The 17732-nt window shown below is 42.0% G+C and overlaps 1 protein-coding gene and 1 long non-coding RNA gene across 3 annotated transcripts in view; one reads left to right on the top strand and one right to left on the bottom strand.

The window, feature by feature from the left end:
• SPMIP4 (sperm microtubule inner protein 4) overlaps positions 1 to 7290 on the bottom strand; it is a 36392-nt gene extending 29102 nt beyond the window's left edge. Inside the window, exon 1 of the mRNA XM_006748854.2 lies at positions 7157 to 7290. Coding sequence (XP_006748917.2) covers positions 7157 to 7290 — 134 coding nt within the window. The remainder of the gene's footprint in view (positions 1 to 7156) is intronic.
• LOC115937609 (uncharacterized) overlaps positions 1 to 17732 on the top strand; it is a 438489-nt gene that overhangs the window by 40716 nt on the left and 380041 nt on the right. The window contains exons 3-5 of one of the 2 annotated variants that reach the window (XR_014139291.1): positions 2744 to 2952; positions 11987 to 12421; positions 13570 to 13717. This is a non-coding gene — a long non-coding RNA (uncharacterized LOC115937609). Of the gene's footprint in view, positions 1 to 2743; positions 2953 to 11986; positions 12422 to 13569; positions 13718 to 17732 lie in introns of those variants that run through there. The other variant, XR_014139292.1, reaches the window with a different exon arrangement.

Here is a 17732-nt window from a genome sequence, read left to right as displayed (position 1 = left end):
AAGTGGAGTGAGGGGCAGAGGGGGAGGGAGAGAGAGAGAGAATCCTCAAGCAGATTCCCTGCTGAGCATGGAGCCTGACACATGGATCAATCCCAGAATCCCGAGATCATGACCTGAGCCAAAACGAAGAGTTGGCTGCTTAACTGACTGAGCCACCCAGGCACCACAATATCAGCATCTCTTAAAACTTACTAGAAATATAAATTCTCAGGCTCTCCCTCAGGGCTAGGAATCAGAATTTCTGGGGGTGGGCCCCAGTAATCTGTTATAATAAGCCCTCTAGATGATTGTTAAATTGTGCTAAAGTTTTAAAAGCATTGCCCCATTCAACAGTTACCTTTCATAGGAATCAGGTCTCATCCCTTACAACTGTACCACTTAGTGGACTGGACATGTGGAAATTTCATAAATTGGCTAGTAGGCCTTAACCTGATCTTGAAAACCGGTAATTCAGATGACTTTTTCTGCTCTTAACAAGAGAGTGGAGGGCAGGGAGTCGATCTAGTTCACTGTTGTAAACATGCTTTGTAGGAAGTACTCAGTGGAGTCTGTTGAATGAGTGCCTATATGAGTGAATGAGTGAAGCCAAAGAGATGGTTTGTTTCCTGGACTGTAGCCTGTGACATAGGAATGAAAGCTTTTTCCTTAAAAGCAGGCCTCGTAAAACACTTAAGAACATGTGGCAAAAAAATCTGCTTCCTAATTAGCAAGGATTTAATGACTTCCAGTTTCTAGTAATGGCAGTCTAGATTATTTGGAGTATCCTTCCCACTGAAAACAACCAAAAGTGCTGAAAAGGGAGCTTCTGGTTGGTGAATACCTGGAGATGTGGGGGAGAGTAGTGCACTCAGCATGGAAGCACCATGCACCTTTCCACATACCTTGCCCTATGCATCTCTTCCATCTAGCTATTTCTGAGTTACATCCTTTTATAATAAAACTGGTAATCTGTCACCAAGAGATGAACAGTACAATATTGTAGAGAACAAAGAACATTGATTCGTCACAGTTTCCATAGCAGAGGAAAAAGGACAAGTCACCGTAGATAAGGACTCTGCCACACTCACGGATGGGCACAACTACTCTAGTAGTTTTACACAGTGTGGAATCCATGTTGTGGAATCCATGTAGAGTCCCCAGGATATAGAATAGTGTCTTGCAAATATATGATGCCTCACAAATATTTATCGACTAGGTAGTTTTCCTTGAGAGCAAGGAAATGTAACTCTTAAAAAGGGAATCAATTACTTTGGATTAACTTTTCTTGGAGAAGTTGAATTCTATTTCTATCTGACCTTATTGATTTACCTGGAGAAGACAGACTTAAAAACAAAAAACAAAAACCCTGAAAAGAAAAAAAGAAAAAACATCTTTTTAAAAGCAACTAGTTGAGGGCGCCTGGGTGGCTCAGTTGGTTTTGCGACTGCCTTCGGCTCAGGTCATGATCCTGGAGTCCCTGGATCGAGTCCCGCATCGGGCTCCCTGCTCGGCAGGGAGCCTGCTTCTCCCTCTGACCCTCCCCCCTCTCATGTGCTCTCTCTCTCTCATTCTCTCTGTCTCAGATAAATAAATAAAATCTTTAAAAAAAATAAAAATAAATAAAAAAATAAAAGCAACTAGTTGTTAACAAGACAGGAAAGAGTTACCAGAGCTCCATAAGAAGAAAATAGGACTCCAGAGAGGTAAACAAGCAAAGGAGACACTTTTGCCCTTAGGGCAGTGCCACTTCTTGCAAATTTTATTTCTGTTTTAAGGAGGTTTCTGGGTGAGGGGTACAGAAATCAGCCAAGTGAGAAATCTAAAGGAGACCATCTCCACAATCAGTTGCAAAAGGTTACTCTCTCATATTAAAGATAAGTTAGAAGTAAACCACCTCTCTTGTTGTCTTTTGCTCAAATTTGCATCTGCCCACCATCTGACCTTGGTTTTAAGTGGTCCAGGATAGATAGTATACTGCCAGGCACCTTGCAAGACCAAGATTCCTTTCTGGAGGAAGGACTCTTGGGGGAATCACTATCTAAGATGAGTTCTAAAGAATGAGTAGGACATGTAGGTGGGGGAATAACACGTCAAAAGGCCTAGAGGTCAGAAAAGTGATGGAATTGAAAATTCCTGACAGTGTTGGCTCCAGAACCCTTCTTTGGAAAGGATCTGTTTTGTTTGATAAAATATTTTGTTAGGTCACTTGCTGTAGAGGTTGGGATTCTGCAAGTATGGGTGTTGGTAAGACACGGAGCCACCTAAGACTGATTAAGCTGCCCTGCAGAGGGAAGGATTTGGTTTTTTACTCTTGTGAGAGGAACATGAGAGGAAAGTAGAGTAAAGGGACATGAAGAAGGGAGAAGCCGGCAAGGTATTAGGAAGCTGGGGACTGCACTGGGTGAAAAGCCAGTGAGGAGGGGTGCCTGGGTGGCTCAGTCATTAAGTGTCTGCCTTCGGCTCAGGTCATGATCCCAGGGTCCTGGGATCGAGCCCCGCATCAGGCTCCCTGCTCGGCGGGAAGCCTGCTTCTCCCTCTCCCACTCCCCCTGCTTGTGTTCCCTCTCTCGCTGTCTCTCTGTCAAATAAATAAATAAAGTCTTTAAAAAAAAAAAGAAAAAAGAAATGCCAGTGAGGAACCCCGGTGACAGCTGGGTTCAAGAACTTTTGAGAATACAGAAGTTATGGCTAAGAAGGGGCTTTAAGTTATGTGTTATATGGTGTGATGTGATTCTTCCTTTTGACCCCTAACTAATCAGGAAAGTTTACAAGGCTCACAAATGCTCTGTGTGGATGAGGTCTTTGGAGGAAACTGGAGAATGACTGTGTTTCACATCTGGGTCAAAGTGTTACTGAACAGAAGCAGCAGAAGTGGAAACAAAGGAAACCAAAGTCAGAAAGTCATTAATGACCAACCCCACCCCTATCCTGGGAATGTGGAAAGTTTTGAGGAAGGCTTTGGACTTCCAGAAGGTATGGAATAAAGATTTGAGTGGAACTTATCTAAATCTTAAGGCCTGAGAAAATGGAGTTGAATTTTGGGCCAAATCAGTAGAGATGATATAGAATTCAGGTATTTAAAGCACAGTAGAGAAGAGCTATGGTAGGAGGTGAAGCAAGAGAGGAAAACAAGAACAATAGCCTATGTTGTTCAATGGTCAATTTAAATAGTTATATTTAAATTAGATGAGTCAATTTCTCAACATCTGACCTCCATATATATTACATTATCCTAGGAAGATGAGCCAGTAGAAAATGTTAATCATTTGGGTGGGCATCCATCTAAAGCCAGTAAGTTGCAGGAAACCATTTAAAATAAAAGGCAAAAGCAAACATAAGTCCTATTTCTCCTTTATTTTAGTGTCTCACATATCCCCTCTTAGCTTGAATACTAACTGCATCTTATAGAAGGAACTAATTAAAATAAATATTGAAGTTTTAGGATTAAATAATTTGAAAGCTTAAATAATACATGTCTCCACAACAAAGAATATAACAGTAAATTGTTAGTACTGCAAGTTGTGGCCACATAAAATTAAGTGTTTACTTGTTTTTGAGATAGATAGGTTTCCTATGGATGAACAAGCATCTTTCTTTGGAGTCACTGTGGAGTTTTGAGCATTACATTCTACTTGGGGGGCTGAATTTAGCCAGTAATTATTGGAAGGAATGATTAAAGGAAAGCTCAGAACAAACAGATTCTCATTTTTAGTTGGCAGAGGACTTGTAGTAAAAAAAAAAAATAAGAATCCTAAAGCAATGGAATGAATCCAGAAACCAAATGGGAACGTTTGATGAAATCTTAAGCAATTCTCAAGGCACTGCCTTAACTGATGTTTGTTTGTTTAATGAGCTAGAGAACTTGCTAGAGGTAAGGAGATGTCAACTGAATGGAAAACAGACATCTGTCATGATTTTGAATAGCTGTATCAGCCATTCTTGAATTTTCAATGGAAGGAGTACAAAAGACTACCACTTGTTTACTGATATATATTTTTTTAGTTTTATTTTATTATGTTGTGTTAATCACCATACATTATTTCATTAGTTTTTGATGTAGTGTTCCATGATTCATTGTTTGCGTATAACACCCAGTGATCCATGCAGAACGTGCCCTTTTTAATACCCATCACCAGGCTAACCCATCCCCCCACCTCCTCCCCTCTAGAACCCTCAGTTTGTTTCTCAGAGTCCATGGTTACTGATATTTTTAAAGGAGATCAAATCAGAGTATATATAATAGTGACTACTATAATTGCTCTAAAATACACCAGTGAAGAAAGTAACTGACTCCCCTTTGGCCAGTGGGTAAGCCAGAACCATAATCCTGGTTTTCTTACTGTTTTCAGTGCTTTCTGCTAGCCTAGTGGTTCTCAAAGTAAGCTGAAAACCTTCTAAAAATGAAGATTTCCTAGACCCACCTCAGACCTTGTGAGCCAGAATATCTCCAGATTGAGCCTGGGAATCTCTATTTTTAGAAAGCTGCTCATGTGGTTCTGATGTGTCCTGTCTGCATACCAGTGCGGGGAGCTAGACTGCCTATTCTGAAAAGAAAAAAGTATGCTGATGTGAGGAAGTCATTTTGCATTGTTGTTAAAATGGCTCAGTTCAGAACACATGATATTTAAAAAAGGTATCCCCTGAAGTACATCCACGTTTAGAAAAGTAAACTGTTGAGAGCTAACATATGCTAGGATTCATACCCTTACCATTATGAAGGGTAATCCCTAAAGGCTAGGAGCTTTTTGTCTTGTTTTGCTCTTGAGATACCTTGAGGCTTGAGTTGGGAGCCACAGACCCTGGCCTTGCTCTGAAGAAGTAAGCCTCAGCATTGACAGCAGTTCAGAAGAAAAAGAGAACTTCTGTTTCTGTAAGCTGCCCAGCTGCTTTTTAAGAGGAAGTTAAAAGGAGGGGTTGTGAGAATGCATGATCATCCTGGCTTTCCAATTTGGGGACGATGATAGGAAAAAATTCACATGGATTAAAGGGAAAGAAAGTTTTAGTTATTAGGAATCAGGAACATGGTTGTACCTACCTTTTGCTTCAAGTAGTACCTTACTGTAGTTTATAGGTAACTGAACATATGTTGTATTTAATTTTAGAATCAGTTAATAAAAAGCAGCATTTTCTTTAAGATGCTTCTCTTAAATTTCATGCCAGTTAAAAGGTTTTGGAACCAATTACTAACCAACCATAGGTTGGTAGGTAGAAGAGGTAAACATTTCAGCGAGAAGCCTTACGAAAGTGCTTTTGAGGGGATAGTGAATTTATTCAGATAGGATAGCCTTAAATCCCTACTCAGATTCTTTTTGGCTAAATATAAAATTTTACCTTGCTTTTGAGCCAGGGACAGTTGCCTATCCCCAAATCATGCACAGTCTGCTAAGGGTTCCCTTGACTCAAGGGAAGCCCTCCATAATCTGATCCCCTTGGAGCTGAGTAGTAGGACTTCAGGGCTCACAGCCACTTTTGGGAATCAGGTAACAAAAGAGCACATGCAGCAAGGACTGACTCAATAGAATAAGTTGAGTCTTCTTTCTCACAAATATGAAAATATTCCTTTTCATTAAGTGAAAATACCAGTTTACAAAAAATATGTTAAATATGATCTTTAAATTTTAAAAAATGGAGAAGACACATATTGAGATGTTAACGGTGGTGGTTATTCTGGATAAAGGAAGTACAGAGATTTTCTCCCTTATGCTTTAATTTCATAGCTTTTCCTTTGTTAGAAAAATGGAAAATTTGCTTTCTTTATGGATGTCCATGATTTCTAAATTATTTATAAGGAACGTGTGTTAGTTTTATCATGAGGAAAAAAAAGTCGCCTTCTTTTTTCATATAAAAAGCATGTTTACAAACTAGATTAGATCCATGGACGTCTGATCAAGATGGTGAAAGCCTCGATGGAAGAAAGAGTAAAGTCTATAGAGAACCAGTGTTTAGTCTGGCAAAGAGAATTCTTACAGAGCCAAAGGATCTTCAAACTTTTGAAGGGCTGCTGTCATGGAGATGATAGATTATTCTTATTTTGCAAAGCTTTGGAGAGAAGAACTAGGATCAGCAGGTAGAAATTAGGAGGAGGAAAAAATGTTCTCAGTAGAAAGAATTACCTAACAATCAGTAGCATTCAAAATTGGGATGGATTGTCTTTGTGGTAGTGACATTCCATTTTGGAAGTGTAAACTGAGGCTGAGTGGCTTTCTGTGTGATTTCTTAAAGAAGGAATTCTTAAATGAGAGACTTGACCAATTGAAGTTATAAACAAAACAAAACAACCACACAGGCTATTTTTTCACTGTCCAAGTGTTTTGAGATTTTCTTTTGCCTCAAAATGATTCAAGTAAAAACAGAAAGCTGGCACTAAGATCTTGGAAAATTACTTATTTGTACCCATTACTTCATACGTAAAATGGGGATAATAATAGTACTTATAGGGTTGTTGTGAGGAGTAAAAGAACTGCTACATTCAAAGCATTTGGTTCAGTGCCCACTCACAGTAATTACTCGGTATACGTTAGGTGCAGTTTTAATAATAATTTGTAATTAATGTGTTACAGGAAATTCAGTAAAGCAAAAATTTAGATAGCAATCATGAACAACAGATTCTGGGAGTGTTTTGAACAGATGGTGTTAGGGGATGTTAGGGAACCACTACACTACTCCTTATAAAATAAAAAGTTTTGATTAAACAGATTAATTTTCAAATGAAGGAAGTGATCATTCTGGAGTTCCAGAATGTAGTGGACGAAATTGAGGTCTGCCTTGTAAAAAGACAAACCAACTTACTTTTTTTTAAAGATTTTTTTTATTTATTTGAGAGAGAGAATGAGAGAGAGCATGAGAGAGAGGAAGGTCAGAGGGAGAAGCAGACTCCCTGCCGAGCAGGGAGCCCGATGCGGGACTCGATCCCGGGACTCCAGGATCATGACCTGAGCTGAAGGCAGTCGCTTAACCAACTGAGCCACCCAGGCGCCCCCACACCAACTTACTTTTGATCAAATTCCTAACGGATGTGGAGACTTTACAGTTAATTGTCATGTTATGCCATCCCTATGATGTGAAAACAGAAGAGCCCCCTAACTGAATGTTTTTTTCTCACATATATCACATATAAAAATAAACTAATGTATTAAAGCCCTTTTTAATTATTTACATTCTCTAGTTTTTGTTTTACCTGTCCTCTGAGGCAGTTGGACGAATAGTTGTTTGTAGCGGAGTGTGCAGTTCATTAGAGTAGAAGGTATTGGACAGTGTGTCAGCTCCTTCAAGCTCTCTGCAACAATAGGGCCTGCCATGAATTACCTCCATGTTTCTTGACTAAGATGGCACAGACTGGAAGAGAAGAGGAGGGCACACTCCGTTCAGCAGTCAGCTTGATTTGGTCACTATCACAATGACCCTCCCTCAGGGAAGGCAGGGAACATACTTTATACTCCTGAATTGTTCAAGTCACCACTGCATAGAAATCACTTCACCAACAGGCGGTCTGTGGACCCTCAGATGATCACATCAGTAATAAATAGCAACTTAAATTCTATGGAAATGAATTTCAATGGAAACAAATCCACAAGTGGAAGATGTTCCTTAGTACAATCTAAACACTATGTGGATGACATGACATGTAGGTCCATATCCATAAAAGGCCACTACTGACATCAACTGAAACTATATTTTTGCCTCAAAATTTACCATAACTATTTAAGAAAGCTCAGCTGATCCCCCACTCCCTCCCCACCCCATAATTTTTCCAAAAAGTAGGCAGAATCATCCAAAAGAATCAGCAGCTGTGCTTCTAAAGGTTTCAGGGATCCGGAATGAGAGAAACCCTTTGCAGAGTGGAGAAGCAGGGGCGCAGCACGAGCAGGACGCCAAAGGGGTGAGAATCCCACCCTCTCCCTCAGACTTGGAGGGGGAAGCCAAGGAGGCACCTTGGCTGGGACCGCGTGGCTCCCTGGCCATCAGCGTCCTGCCAAGCAGTGTGACTCGGGGGTTCGGACGCACCTGAGACATCCGCCTGGGAGCGGCTCTGGACCGCGTCTCCCCTTCCCCAGAGCTGGTGGGCCTCTGCGGGGCGTGGAATCCCGCTGTCATCCGCACCTGCGGGCCCGGGGAGCTTGCGGGCTGGGGGCAGGTGCGGGTGGGAGAGAGAGAGGGACCGCGGACAGGCCAGGGGTGGGGTTGAGGGTGCCTGTGACGGCAACCGTGACCGTGGCACTAGGTAATGCATTCTTGCGGGGCAGCGGGCGGCTCTTAGAGGTTTCGCAGGCTCGCTCCGCGACCCGTAGGAATGGGAAGTGGGACGTGAAGCGTGGAGGGAGGGCTAGACATCCAGTGTAGAGGTGAAAGGAACTCTTCTGGCGACCCAGGCCCCCGGCCCCGCCCCCACGCCTCGCCCCGCTCTGACCCCAGGCGACCTCTCGTGGAGGCTTCATGTTCTTCTTTGTGGGCTGCCTGTTCTAGGCTTTTCCCCTGGCCGAGGCGTTCGCTCGTGTGGACCGGGCAGAGGATGAGCACAGGGCCAGGATTGAGGGCCAGAGGACACCCTGGTGAGGCGGGAGCGACCAACCCATGTTCCCCCTCCACCTCCCCTTGCGGGAATGGAGAAGAGTGCCGCCACATCCAGGGTGGCTTCTCAGGACTCTGCACGCGCAGCTCGCGGGATTGCGCCCTGGGAGAACCTCAGCTCTTCCTCTGCTGGGTGGGTGCGGAAGTGGTGAACGGGCAGGTTGGCCTGCGGATGCCCTATGCAGTTCCCAAGGATCTAGCCCCACCTTGATGACCTCAGTTACCCGCACCCCTGCCCTTGCCTTTCCCCCCCAGAAACAAATGTGAACCACGTTTCTGCACTTAAAGAGCCACGAGTTTCTCTGATGACTGAGAACTGGGCTCCCCAGAGGGATGGGGGCGTGGGAAGCTTAGGTTTCGGGAGAGGCTAGAACCAAGCCTGCAGGAACACAGAAGGATGTGGGGATAAGAGTGATCACCACCTCTAAGAAGGGAGGTGTGACAGTGTCCTCGTTCTCTGCCTTTTTTTTTTTTACAACTTTTTAATCAGCCAACCAGTGGGTATTCATTTTATGCTGTGCCTTCTAGGTTAATGTTAGCTGATGTGAGGGAAAGAAAGATACACTGGAGTAGGCAAGGTAGTCATTTTGTATTTTTGGTCAACTTTTTAGTCCCGGCACCTCTTCCACAACTCTGCTTGCAAGAGTAAATACTGCTGGAGATAAGAGTTGTGAATTAGGTGGTTTGTCTATACCTTTTACTCCTTTAAACATCTTTCCCCCACCCCAAAAAACTTCTCATGGAAGTCCATCCTAACCTTTTTTTAAATTTTATTTTGTCCTTTTGCTGCTCTAGGGTTTTCAGGATTTCCCTTTAAATTCCTTCCCATTAAATTTCCTGTCAGCTCAGCCTATTTCCTGTGCCCAGCCTTCCATTAATTTACATATTCCACCTTTCAATTGTGCTTGACCTTTGTCCCATTTCCTTATGGCTTGATTCTTCCTGGGAGGTAATAATTGAGCATAATAGATTGAATCAGGCATATCTGCTGAAGCTGCATCACTAGCCCCATGTTTCTATGTATGTGAATGGTTGTGGTACCAGGGAAGTTAGGGCAACAATGGGTTGATTGACCAGGATATATGGTGATAGTCTACAGGTTCTACTGGGTTTGAAATTTTATTTTCTGTCAAGTGGGAGTAAAGGGTAGGAAAATATAATTACTTATTTTTAAATTTGCTATTTCCAAATAAAACTTATAGGCAAGAAAAAAATTCATTGTCAGGGGGTGCCTGGGTGGCTCAGTCGTTAACCGTCTGCCTTTGGCTCAGGTCATGATCCCAGAGTCCCGCATCGGGCTCCCTGCTTGGTGGGAAGCCTGCTTCTCCCTCTCCCACTCCCCCTGCTTGTGTTCCCTCTCTCGCTGTGTCTCTGTTAAATAAATAAATAAAATCTTTAAAAAAAATTCATTGTCAGATCTTTATAAAACAAGAGTTCACTTTGAAAATCCTTCCCTATCTGAAAGTTTCCTGAGGATGTCAAGACTGGGTCTACTTGACCATGCTCCTTATTCTAGGCTTTTTTAACTTAACTCACACCACCTCAGCCATCAGGTGATATATGTGACCCCAACAACACAAAGTAGCCACTTACGGGGAGGTGCTCAAAATAACTGACTTCTTAGGTCTCTCACCACCACCAGTGGAGTCAGTAGCCTCGGATCACTTTCCTACTTCTGACAGGTTGATCTCTCCTTCATCACCTCATTTACCTTAATATATTCTTTGAGTCACCACTAATCCTTCCAGCAGGGAAAATGAAATTTGGGATTGAAAAAATGTATGCATAGAATATTGTGGCTGGGTTGACAAAAATTCCAAACCCCTAAAGTTAGACCTTTAACCTTCAAGGAAATAATATATAGGAAGACTATAATAATGTAAATTATTAGTTATACTCTGTAACCTTTGTTTTAAATCTGTTATCGAGACTTTTATTTTTTATTTATTTATTTTTTTTAAGATTTTATTTATTTGCGAGAGAGAGAATGAGAGACAGAGAGCATGAGAGGGAGGAGGGTCAGAGGGAGAAGCAGACTCCCTGCTGAGCAGGGAGCCCGATGTGGGACTCGATCCCGGGACTCCAGGATCATGACCTGAGCCAAAGGCAGTCGCTTAACCAACTGAGCCACCCAGGTGCCCTATAGAGACTTTTAAATAAGTGGTATTTGATAATGAACCAAATAAGGTTTTGAGATATCTGGTACTTCTTGGTAGATAGGAGTATTTAAAAAAATTCCCACCTCCCAGTTTTGATATAATTGACATATAACATTGTATAAGTTTAAAGTGTACAGCATAATGACTTCATATATGTGTATGTTATGAAATAATTATCACAATAATTTTAGTTGTTAGCATCTGTCACCATGTTTAGTTACAAAAAAGACTTTTTTTCCCTTGTGATGAAATCTTTTAGGATTTGCTCTCTTAGTAACTTCAAATATACCATATAGCATTAACTCTAGTCATCCTGTTGTGCATTATCTCCCAGTACTTTTTGTATTTGGAAATTTGTACTTTTTGACCACCTTCACTTGATTCCCTCATCTCTTACCCCCTGCCTTTGGTGACTACAGATGTGATCTTTTTTTCTATGAGTTTGGTTTTTTTTTTTTTGGATTCCACATATAAGTGAGATCATACAGTATTTATCTTTCTCTTATTTTACTTAGCATAATGCCCTCAAGATCCATACATGTCATTATGAATGCAGGATTTTTTTTTTTTTTAAGATTTATTTGTGAGAGAGAGAGAGAGGGAAAGAGAATGAGAGAGAAAGTGAATAAGCAGGGAGAGCAGCAGGCAGAGGGAGAAACAGACTCCCTGCTGAGCAAGGAACCAGATGCAGGACTTGATCCCAGGACCCTGGGATTATGACCTGGCTGAAGGCAGATGCTTAACTGGCAGAGCCACCCAGGCACCCTCATGAGTATTTTTTAAAGGGAAAAAGTTTGAGTCTTATTCCTTGCCTAGAAGATGGGTTGGGAAGTCTCTTTCAGTGACTTTAAAATATACATTTAAAAATATTGCAAAGCTTAAAACCTCATTGATTCCAATGTATATATCCTACTTATTAGGATGACAATTAAAAATACATATTCTGCTGGCTTTAAAATTGAACTGATTACAAATGAGTTTAATGACACTTTAATTAATAGTAAATTGAGGTTTTTTGCCTTAAGTAGCTAAGGAACTATGTAGTCATTGAAATGACATAGATGCAGATATTTATAAAATGTGCTTATTTAGTAAATAATCCCTAATTGCCTAGAATGTGTCAGGGATTGTCCCAGTGCCTGCAATCTCGGGATATGGACCCAGGGACCAGTTATAGTCCAATGTGTAGGTGCAGCATCGAGAGGCAAACACTCTTGCACTTCTAGCCTCAAGAATTATGGAAGTGAGGACTGTAGTCATGCTGTATATTTTCTTCCTAGTCTAGGTGGACTAGGCTCCAAAGATGGCCCCCAGTGAACCACAGCTCCTGCTATTAATGCTCATGTGTACTTCCCACCTACATTTGAATGGGCTGGTCTGTGACTCATGTTAACCACTTGCATGCAGTAGAAGTGGTGCTATACCAATTCTAGACCTAATCTTTAAGAGGATTGGCAGCTTCTACTTTCTCCTTCTTGGAACATTTGCTTTTGGGAGCTCTGAACCACCATGAAATAAGTCTGACTACCTTACTGGAGAGACCCAGTGGAAAGATTACATGAAGAGGGAGAGAGACCCTGTTGTCATAATGTCCCTGTTATCTGAAGAGATGACTCCAGTCCCACCTGTCATCTGACTCAACCACATGAGAGGCCCCAGGTGACACCAGCAGAAGAACTGCCCACATGATCTCAGTCAACCTACAGAATCACAAGGTAATAAAACAGTTGTTCTTTAAAACCACCAAGTCCTGGGAGGGTTTATCATGCATTAATAGATAACCAAACACTTGTTATGTAATGTTTGTACATATTGTGTAATTTTTTGTCTTTCTTATTTTTTTAAATATTAGAATGTTTTAATATTTTAATGTTAATTAAAGGATGTTTGTTGGTGGTTGACTTTACAGTGTAGTATTTAAGATGCAGAATATTTTGATGGCATTGTAACTAAACTAGGAGAGGAAATTAACATCATTCAGCAGTAGACATGGTGACTGTTAGGACCTTCTGGGGAGAGAGTGATAGTATATTCATTTGTATGAAAAATAATTTCATCATTTTAGGTGGAAGCATGCCATATTATTATTGCATTGATGTTTAAATATGGGTAGAGAGGTGTCTGTGGATACCGAAGAGCCAAAGGAGTGGACTTTAGGCTAGTTCATGCCACAGTAACATATAACCCCTGAATCGAAGTGGCCTAAAATCTCAGTAGCTAGTTTCTCCTTATGCTCCAGTACTGCAGGGGGCCTCTGCACCTTGTCATTCAGGGGTCTAGGTTGATGGAAAACCTACTGTCTGACAATTTTGCCATCTCAGTATGGGGGCCTCAAGATTTGGACCAGCAGAAGGGAGTGTAGATAATTAAGTACCAGCTCTTAAATGTTTCTACTCAGAAGTGATTTGCATCAGTTTCTAAACATTTCAGTGGCCACAGGAAATAACAGGACGTGGCCTGGGATATGTCATGTTCCTATGTACCTAGAAAAAGAGGGAACTGGAAATGTTAGTGAGTTTTAGAAACATCAGTTACAGTGTTCTACTACTTTGCCTCCCTGCAAGTTTTAGCTTCATCCTATCATTCTCTACACTGCCACCTGGGAGACTTTTGTAAAATGCAAATCTGACATGTAAAATGCAAATCTTGCTTGAAAGATATGAGTTGGCCAGAACTGGCCTTTAGAAGTGGCCTGCCATTGCGGGAGGGTACGGGCTGGATACAGCTGCTGGTGGAGAGAGAGTAGTCTAATGGCACAGCTGGAACTCTTCTTTGTAGCTGCTGGGCTCTGGTGGTGAATAATAATAATAGAGGATCAGTACCTGAAACAGAAGTGTCTTATACTGTTACCTTTGCCTTGCAGGGTCATTCCAGTACCCTCTATTGATGAAGTTTAAAATTCTGCCACCTGACAAAGGAGAAGCTTTTGCGGGATCCAAGTCCACTATCACAAAATGCAGGGCAAAGAAGAGTGAATTTGGAATGGAGAACCAATAAATTGATAATTTGCACACCTTAGCAAAGATAATTTATTTAACACATACTATGTGCCAGGTGCTATGATAGAATTATGTGTGTGTGTGTGTGTAGGTGTACATAATTTTAAATCCCACAGCAGCCCTGTGAAGTAGATATTATTCTTATTTGACATATATGAAAAATGATCCATGTTTGTCTGGACATCAAAGCTATGCTCTTTTCTGCTATCCTGATATTCTTTTCTTCTCTGTGGAAAGTTAAATGCACCCTCATGTCTTCCCCTTTAGTGCTTGCCTCTGTATTACAACACTTATATTGCAGTACCTATTGGTTTGTATGTCTACCTCTCTCTATAATATAGGAGTTTGTATGTCTACCTCTCTCCATAATATAGGAGTTCCTAAAAAGCAGGAATAGTGTTTTTCGATTCATTTTGGGTTCCTAATGCACACCTTTAGTGCTTAGTACCTAATAGGCACTTAAATGCTCATGAAAAGAATAATTGTTTGGTTGTTCCCTCCTTGAAGCCAGTGCCAGTGGGCTAAATAATTCTGGAAACACCTAGGTAGGTACCAAGTAAATCTGTTGAATTGGGTTGAATATTTGCCATTGGATTAAGCTAGTTGGGTCTTGTTGAGTCTTGAGAATAGGGAAAGCCTTTTTTGTTTTTATTTTATTTTATAGTTTGGTTTATTTATTAATACTATAATGTGGTGGGAAACTGTCTATTTAAAATCTCTTTGATATGTTTTTGTGCCTAGGAAATCTTTGATTCCTAAAAAACACTTGGCCCATAGTATAATGGTACAATTTTAGTTCACACTCATGGGTAGGTTCTGTTGTTGGTCATTCCATTAAATTTCCTTTAGGTCCACATTTTACCTCTGTCACTTTTTCAAGTAAGGAATTTTGGAATCATCCTTTGGATTCTGTTGTTGGTATTGAAAGAGTATTGAGTTTTTTTCTGGCAGGCAGTTAAATTACCAGCATGTATGAGACTTGGTTTTAGCCTTTATTAAGGTGGGTCTATTTCAACTTTGCCCCTGACTCTTTGCCCCTTTATAAAGGGGCCTTAGCTGAATGGCCAGAATGTTCACCAAAGTCCCTTCACTGTCCCTAGGCCTGAACTCCAGTGTGTCCCCAGCACTGTTCAGTGTCTAGAATCTTTATTCAGTTCTCATGCTTCCAGCAGCTATTCTAGTCCTGGATTTTGCTGTGTGTTTGAGACCCTCCCTCACAGGTCAGAGTTAAGATTCATGAGCTTTCAGGACTTGGTAACCCCTAATTTATCCTCTGCTTCCCCAACTTATTGTCATTATTATTTGTTTTGTTTTTTTCTTTTTTTCTTTTTTATTTATTTATTTATTTATTTGACAGAGACAGAGACAGCGAGAGCAGGAACACAAGCAGGCGGAGTGGGAGAGGGAGAAGCAGACTCCCTGCTGAGCCGGGAGCCCGATGTGGGACTCGATCCCAGGACCCTGGGATCATGACCTGAGCCGAAGGCAGTCGCTTAACCAACTGAGCCACCCAGGCGCCCCTGTTTTGTTTTTTTCTATTCTTGTTTTGGTACATCTCTGTCATCACTTTTCTATATTTCATCTCTGTACATTTCAGTATATCTCTGTCATCACTTTTCTGTATTCCCTCTGCTGAAATGCCTAGTTTCGTTTCTGTTTTCCTAACTATACATATTGTATCACACATAGGTAAGAAAAACTGTTGAATAAAAAAGAAACAGAATAAGATCTAAAGCTCCATAACATTTAAAGTTAAACACAACGGAAAAAGTGACATAATCAATATGGTGACATAGGCCATTCTTCACTTCAGTCCCCCTATATAAGAAGACCAACTAGCAACCATCTATAGACAAGACATTGTGAAAATCGCAGAACCCAGGGGTGAGGCTGAAGCACCTCCATGTCTGCAGAGATTGAGAAGAACCTCATTAGGAGAGTAGGAGGAGTGACTGCACTCTGATTCTATTGCCCCTCCATGCCTGGATGCACTGAAGTCCCCCCAGGGCCTATGGTTTCACAAGTGGGGAAAAATATAGAGCCCTAGGTGGACATCCAGCCTCTGAGCATTGTGGGATGCTTCCCAGGAAACCCACTTGGGTCTTCCTTCACAGAGATGACTGGGAGAATCTGTGGGGCTCAACCACTGGGGATAAGATAGAGATGGAGAAGAGGTTAGGGCTTACAGCAACTGAAGCTCAGAACTTGGCAAATCACATTCCTGCTTGCAGTGGTGCCTGAGCAGAGGTCCTAGCCAGTGGCCCTGTCTGGACAGGGAACTTGGTTGGCAGTTCTGCTTGATTTGGGTCCCTACCTAACAGGCTTTACCAGCTGTTGAGCCTGTTCTATGCCTCCTCACCCAAGGCAGGGAAGCAAATTTCCATCTGCACCCAATTCTTGAATATAGCTTCCAATCCCACCTGATCAGGAAATCCAGGCAACCACAGAGTCCATCCTACAGCCATGCACAGGCAGGGAGCCAGATCAGCAGCTTTGCCCAACTATTAAGTATAGCTCTGGCTCCACCCCACATAACCAGGGAGTGTGAACAGTGACCTTAGGAAGGCTTGCAGTCAAGCCTATATTACTGCCCAGCTGTGGAGCCCAGCCTACAGCCCAACCCAATTGCTGAACCCAGTCCATGGCCTTACCTAATAGGGAACCCAGCCAGTTACCCTGCTAGACCTCAGTGTACACTATCTAGCCCCACCAAAGTACAGGATACAGCTGGACCCCTCCTGACCAGAGAGCATAGCCAGCAGCCTACCTAATCATGAAGCATAGCCTGTATGCTTATGTATGGTTGCCCAGCTTCAGGGTCTGTGGCCTTGCCTCTTCATAGGAACTAGCCTGAGGCCTGTCCAACCCTGAAGCTCTGCCTGCAGTCCCACCCGAGCACAGAGTCCAGTCAGCAGCATCATCCAGTTGGAGAGCACAGTCTGAGATCCAATCTAACAGGAGCAATTGCAGAGCTCAGCCCATAGCCTTTCCCAACCGTGGAGTTCAACCAGTGGCATCACCCACCATGGAACATAGCCTGTGACCTTGCCTGACCAGAGATGATTGCAAAGCCCAACTAGTGGCCACATCTGACTGTGAAGCACAGCCAACAGCCTCACCCCATGAGAGAGCCCACCCAACAACTTTGCTTGACATGTGGCTCAGCCAGGAGGCCTACCCTGGAGCTCAGCCAGTGGCACCCTCCCCCCTTACAACCTCAGAGCATAAGCAGTGGCCTCGCTCAACTAGACCCTGATAGCAAGCCCAGTTGCTCACAGACTGTGCCAGCTGACCCATCCAGTCCAGCTGAGCTGACTAGTGAAGATCTTTCTCTGCTGAAATGAACCTGTAAAGTATAGAAGAAGACACTGCTATTCAAATGCATAGATACAAATGCAGGGAATCAAGGATCATGAAGAATCAGGGAAACATGACTAAAGGAAACTAATAAAGGTTCAATAACTGACCCTAAAAAAATGGAGATCTATGAACTGTCTGATAAAGAATTCAGAATAACCCTCTGAAGAAATTCAGTGAACTATAAGAACACACAGAAAGTTAAACAAAATTAGGAAAACAATGCATAAACAAAATGAGAAGTTCAATGAAGAAATGGAAACCATAAAAACCCCAAACAGAAATCCTAGAACTAAAATACAATGACTGAACTGAAGAATTTAATAGAGAGCTTCAACAGCACACTTGACTAAGCAGAAGAAAGAATCAGTGAACTAAAGGTAGGGCATTTGAAATTATCCAGTCAGAGGAGCAAAAAGAAAAAAGAATGAAAAAGAGTGAAGAAAGCCTATGGGACTTATACCATCAAGAGAAACAGTAAAATGGAAATCCCAGAAGGAGGACAGAAAGAGAAAGGGACAGAAAATCTATTTTTTTAAAGATTTTATTTAAGAGAGAGAGTGAGTGGGGGGAGGAGCAGAGGGAGAGGGACAAGTGGGCTTTGTGCTGAGTGTGGAGCCCCATGCAGGGCTTGATCTGACGACCCTGAGATCATGACCTGAGCTGAAAT

This window comes from Leptonychotes weddellii, chromosome 12 (assembly GCF_054177405.1).
Source record: "Leptonychotes weddellii isolate Sample4059 chromosome 12, ASM5417740v2, whole genome shotgun sequence".
NCBI lineage: Eukaryota > Metazoa > Chordata > Mammalia > Carnivora > Phocidae > Leptonychotes > Leptonychotes weddellii.
Note: the sequence above shows the minus strand (reverse complement) of the source record. Positions and strands in the feature narration are given on the sequence as shown.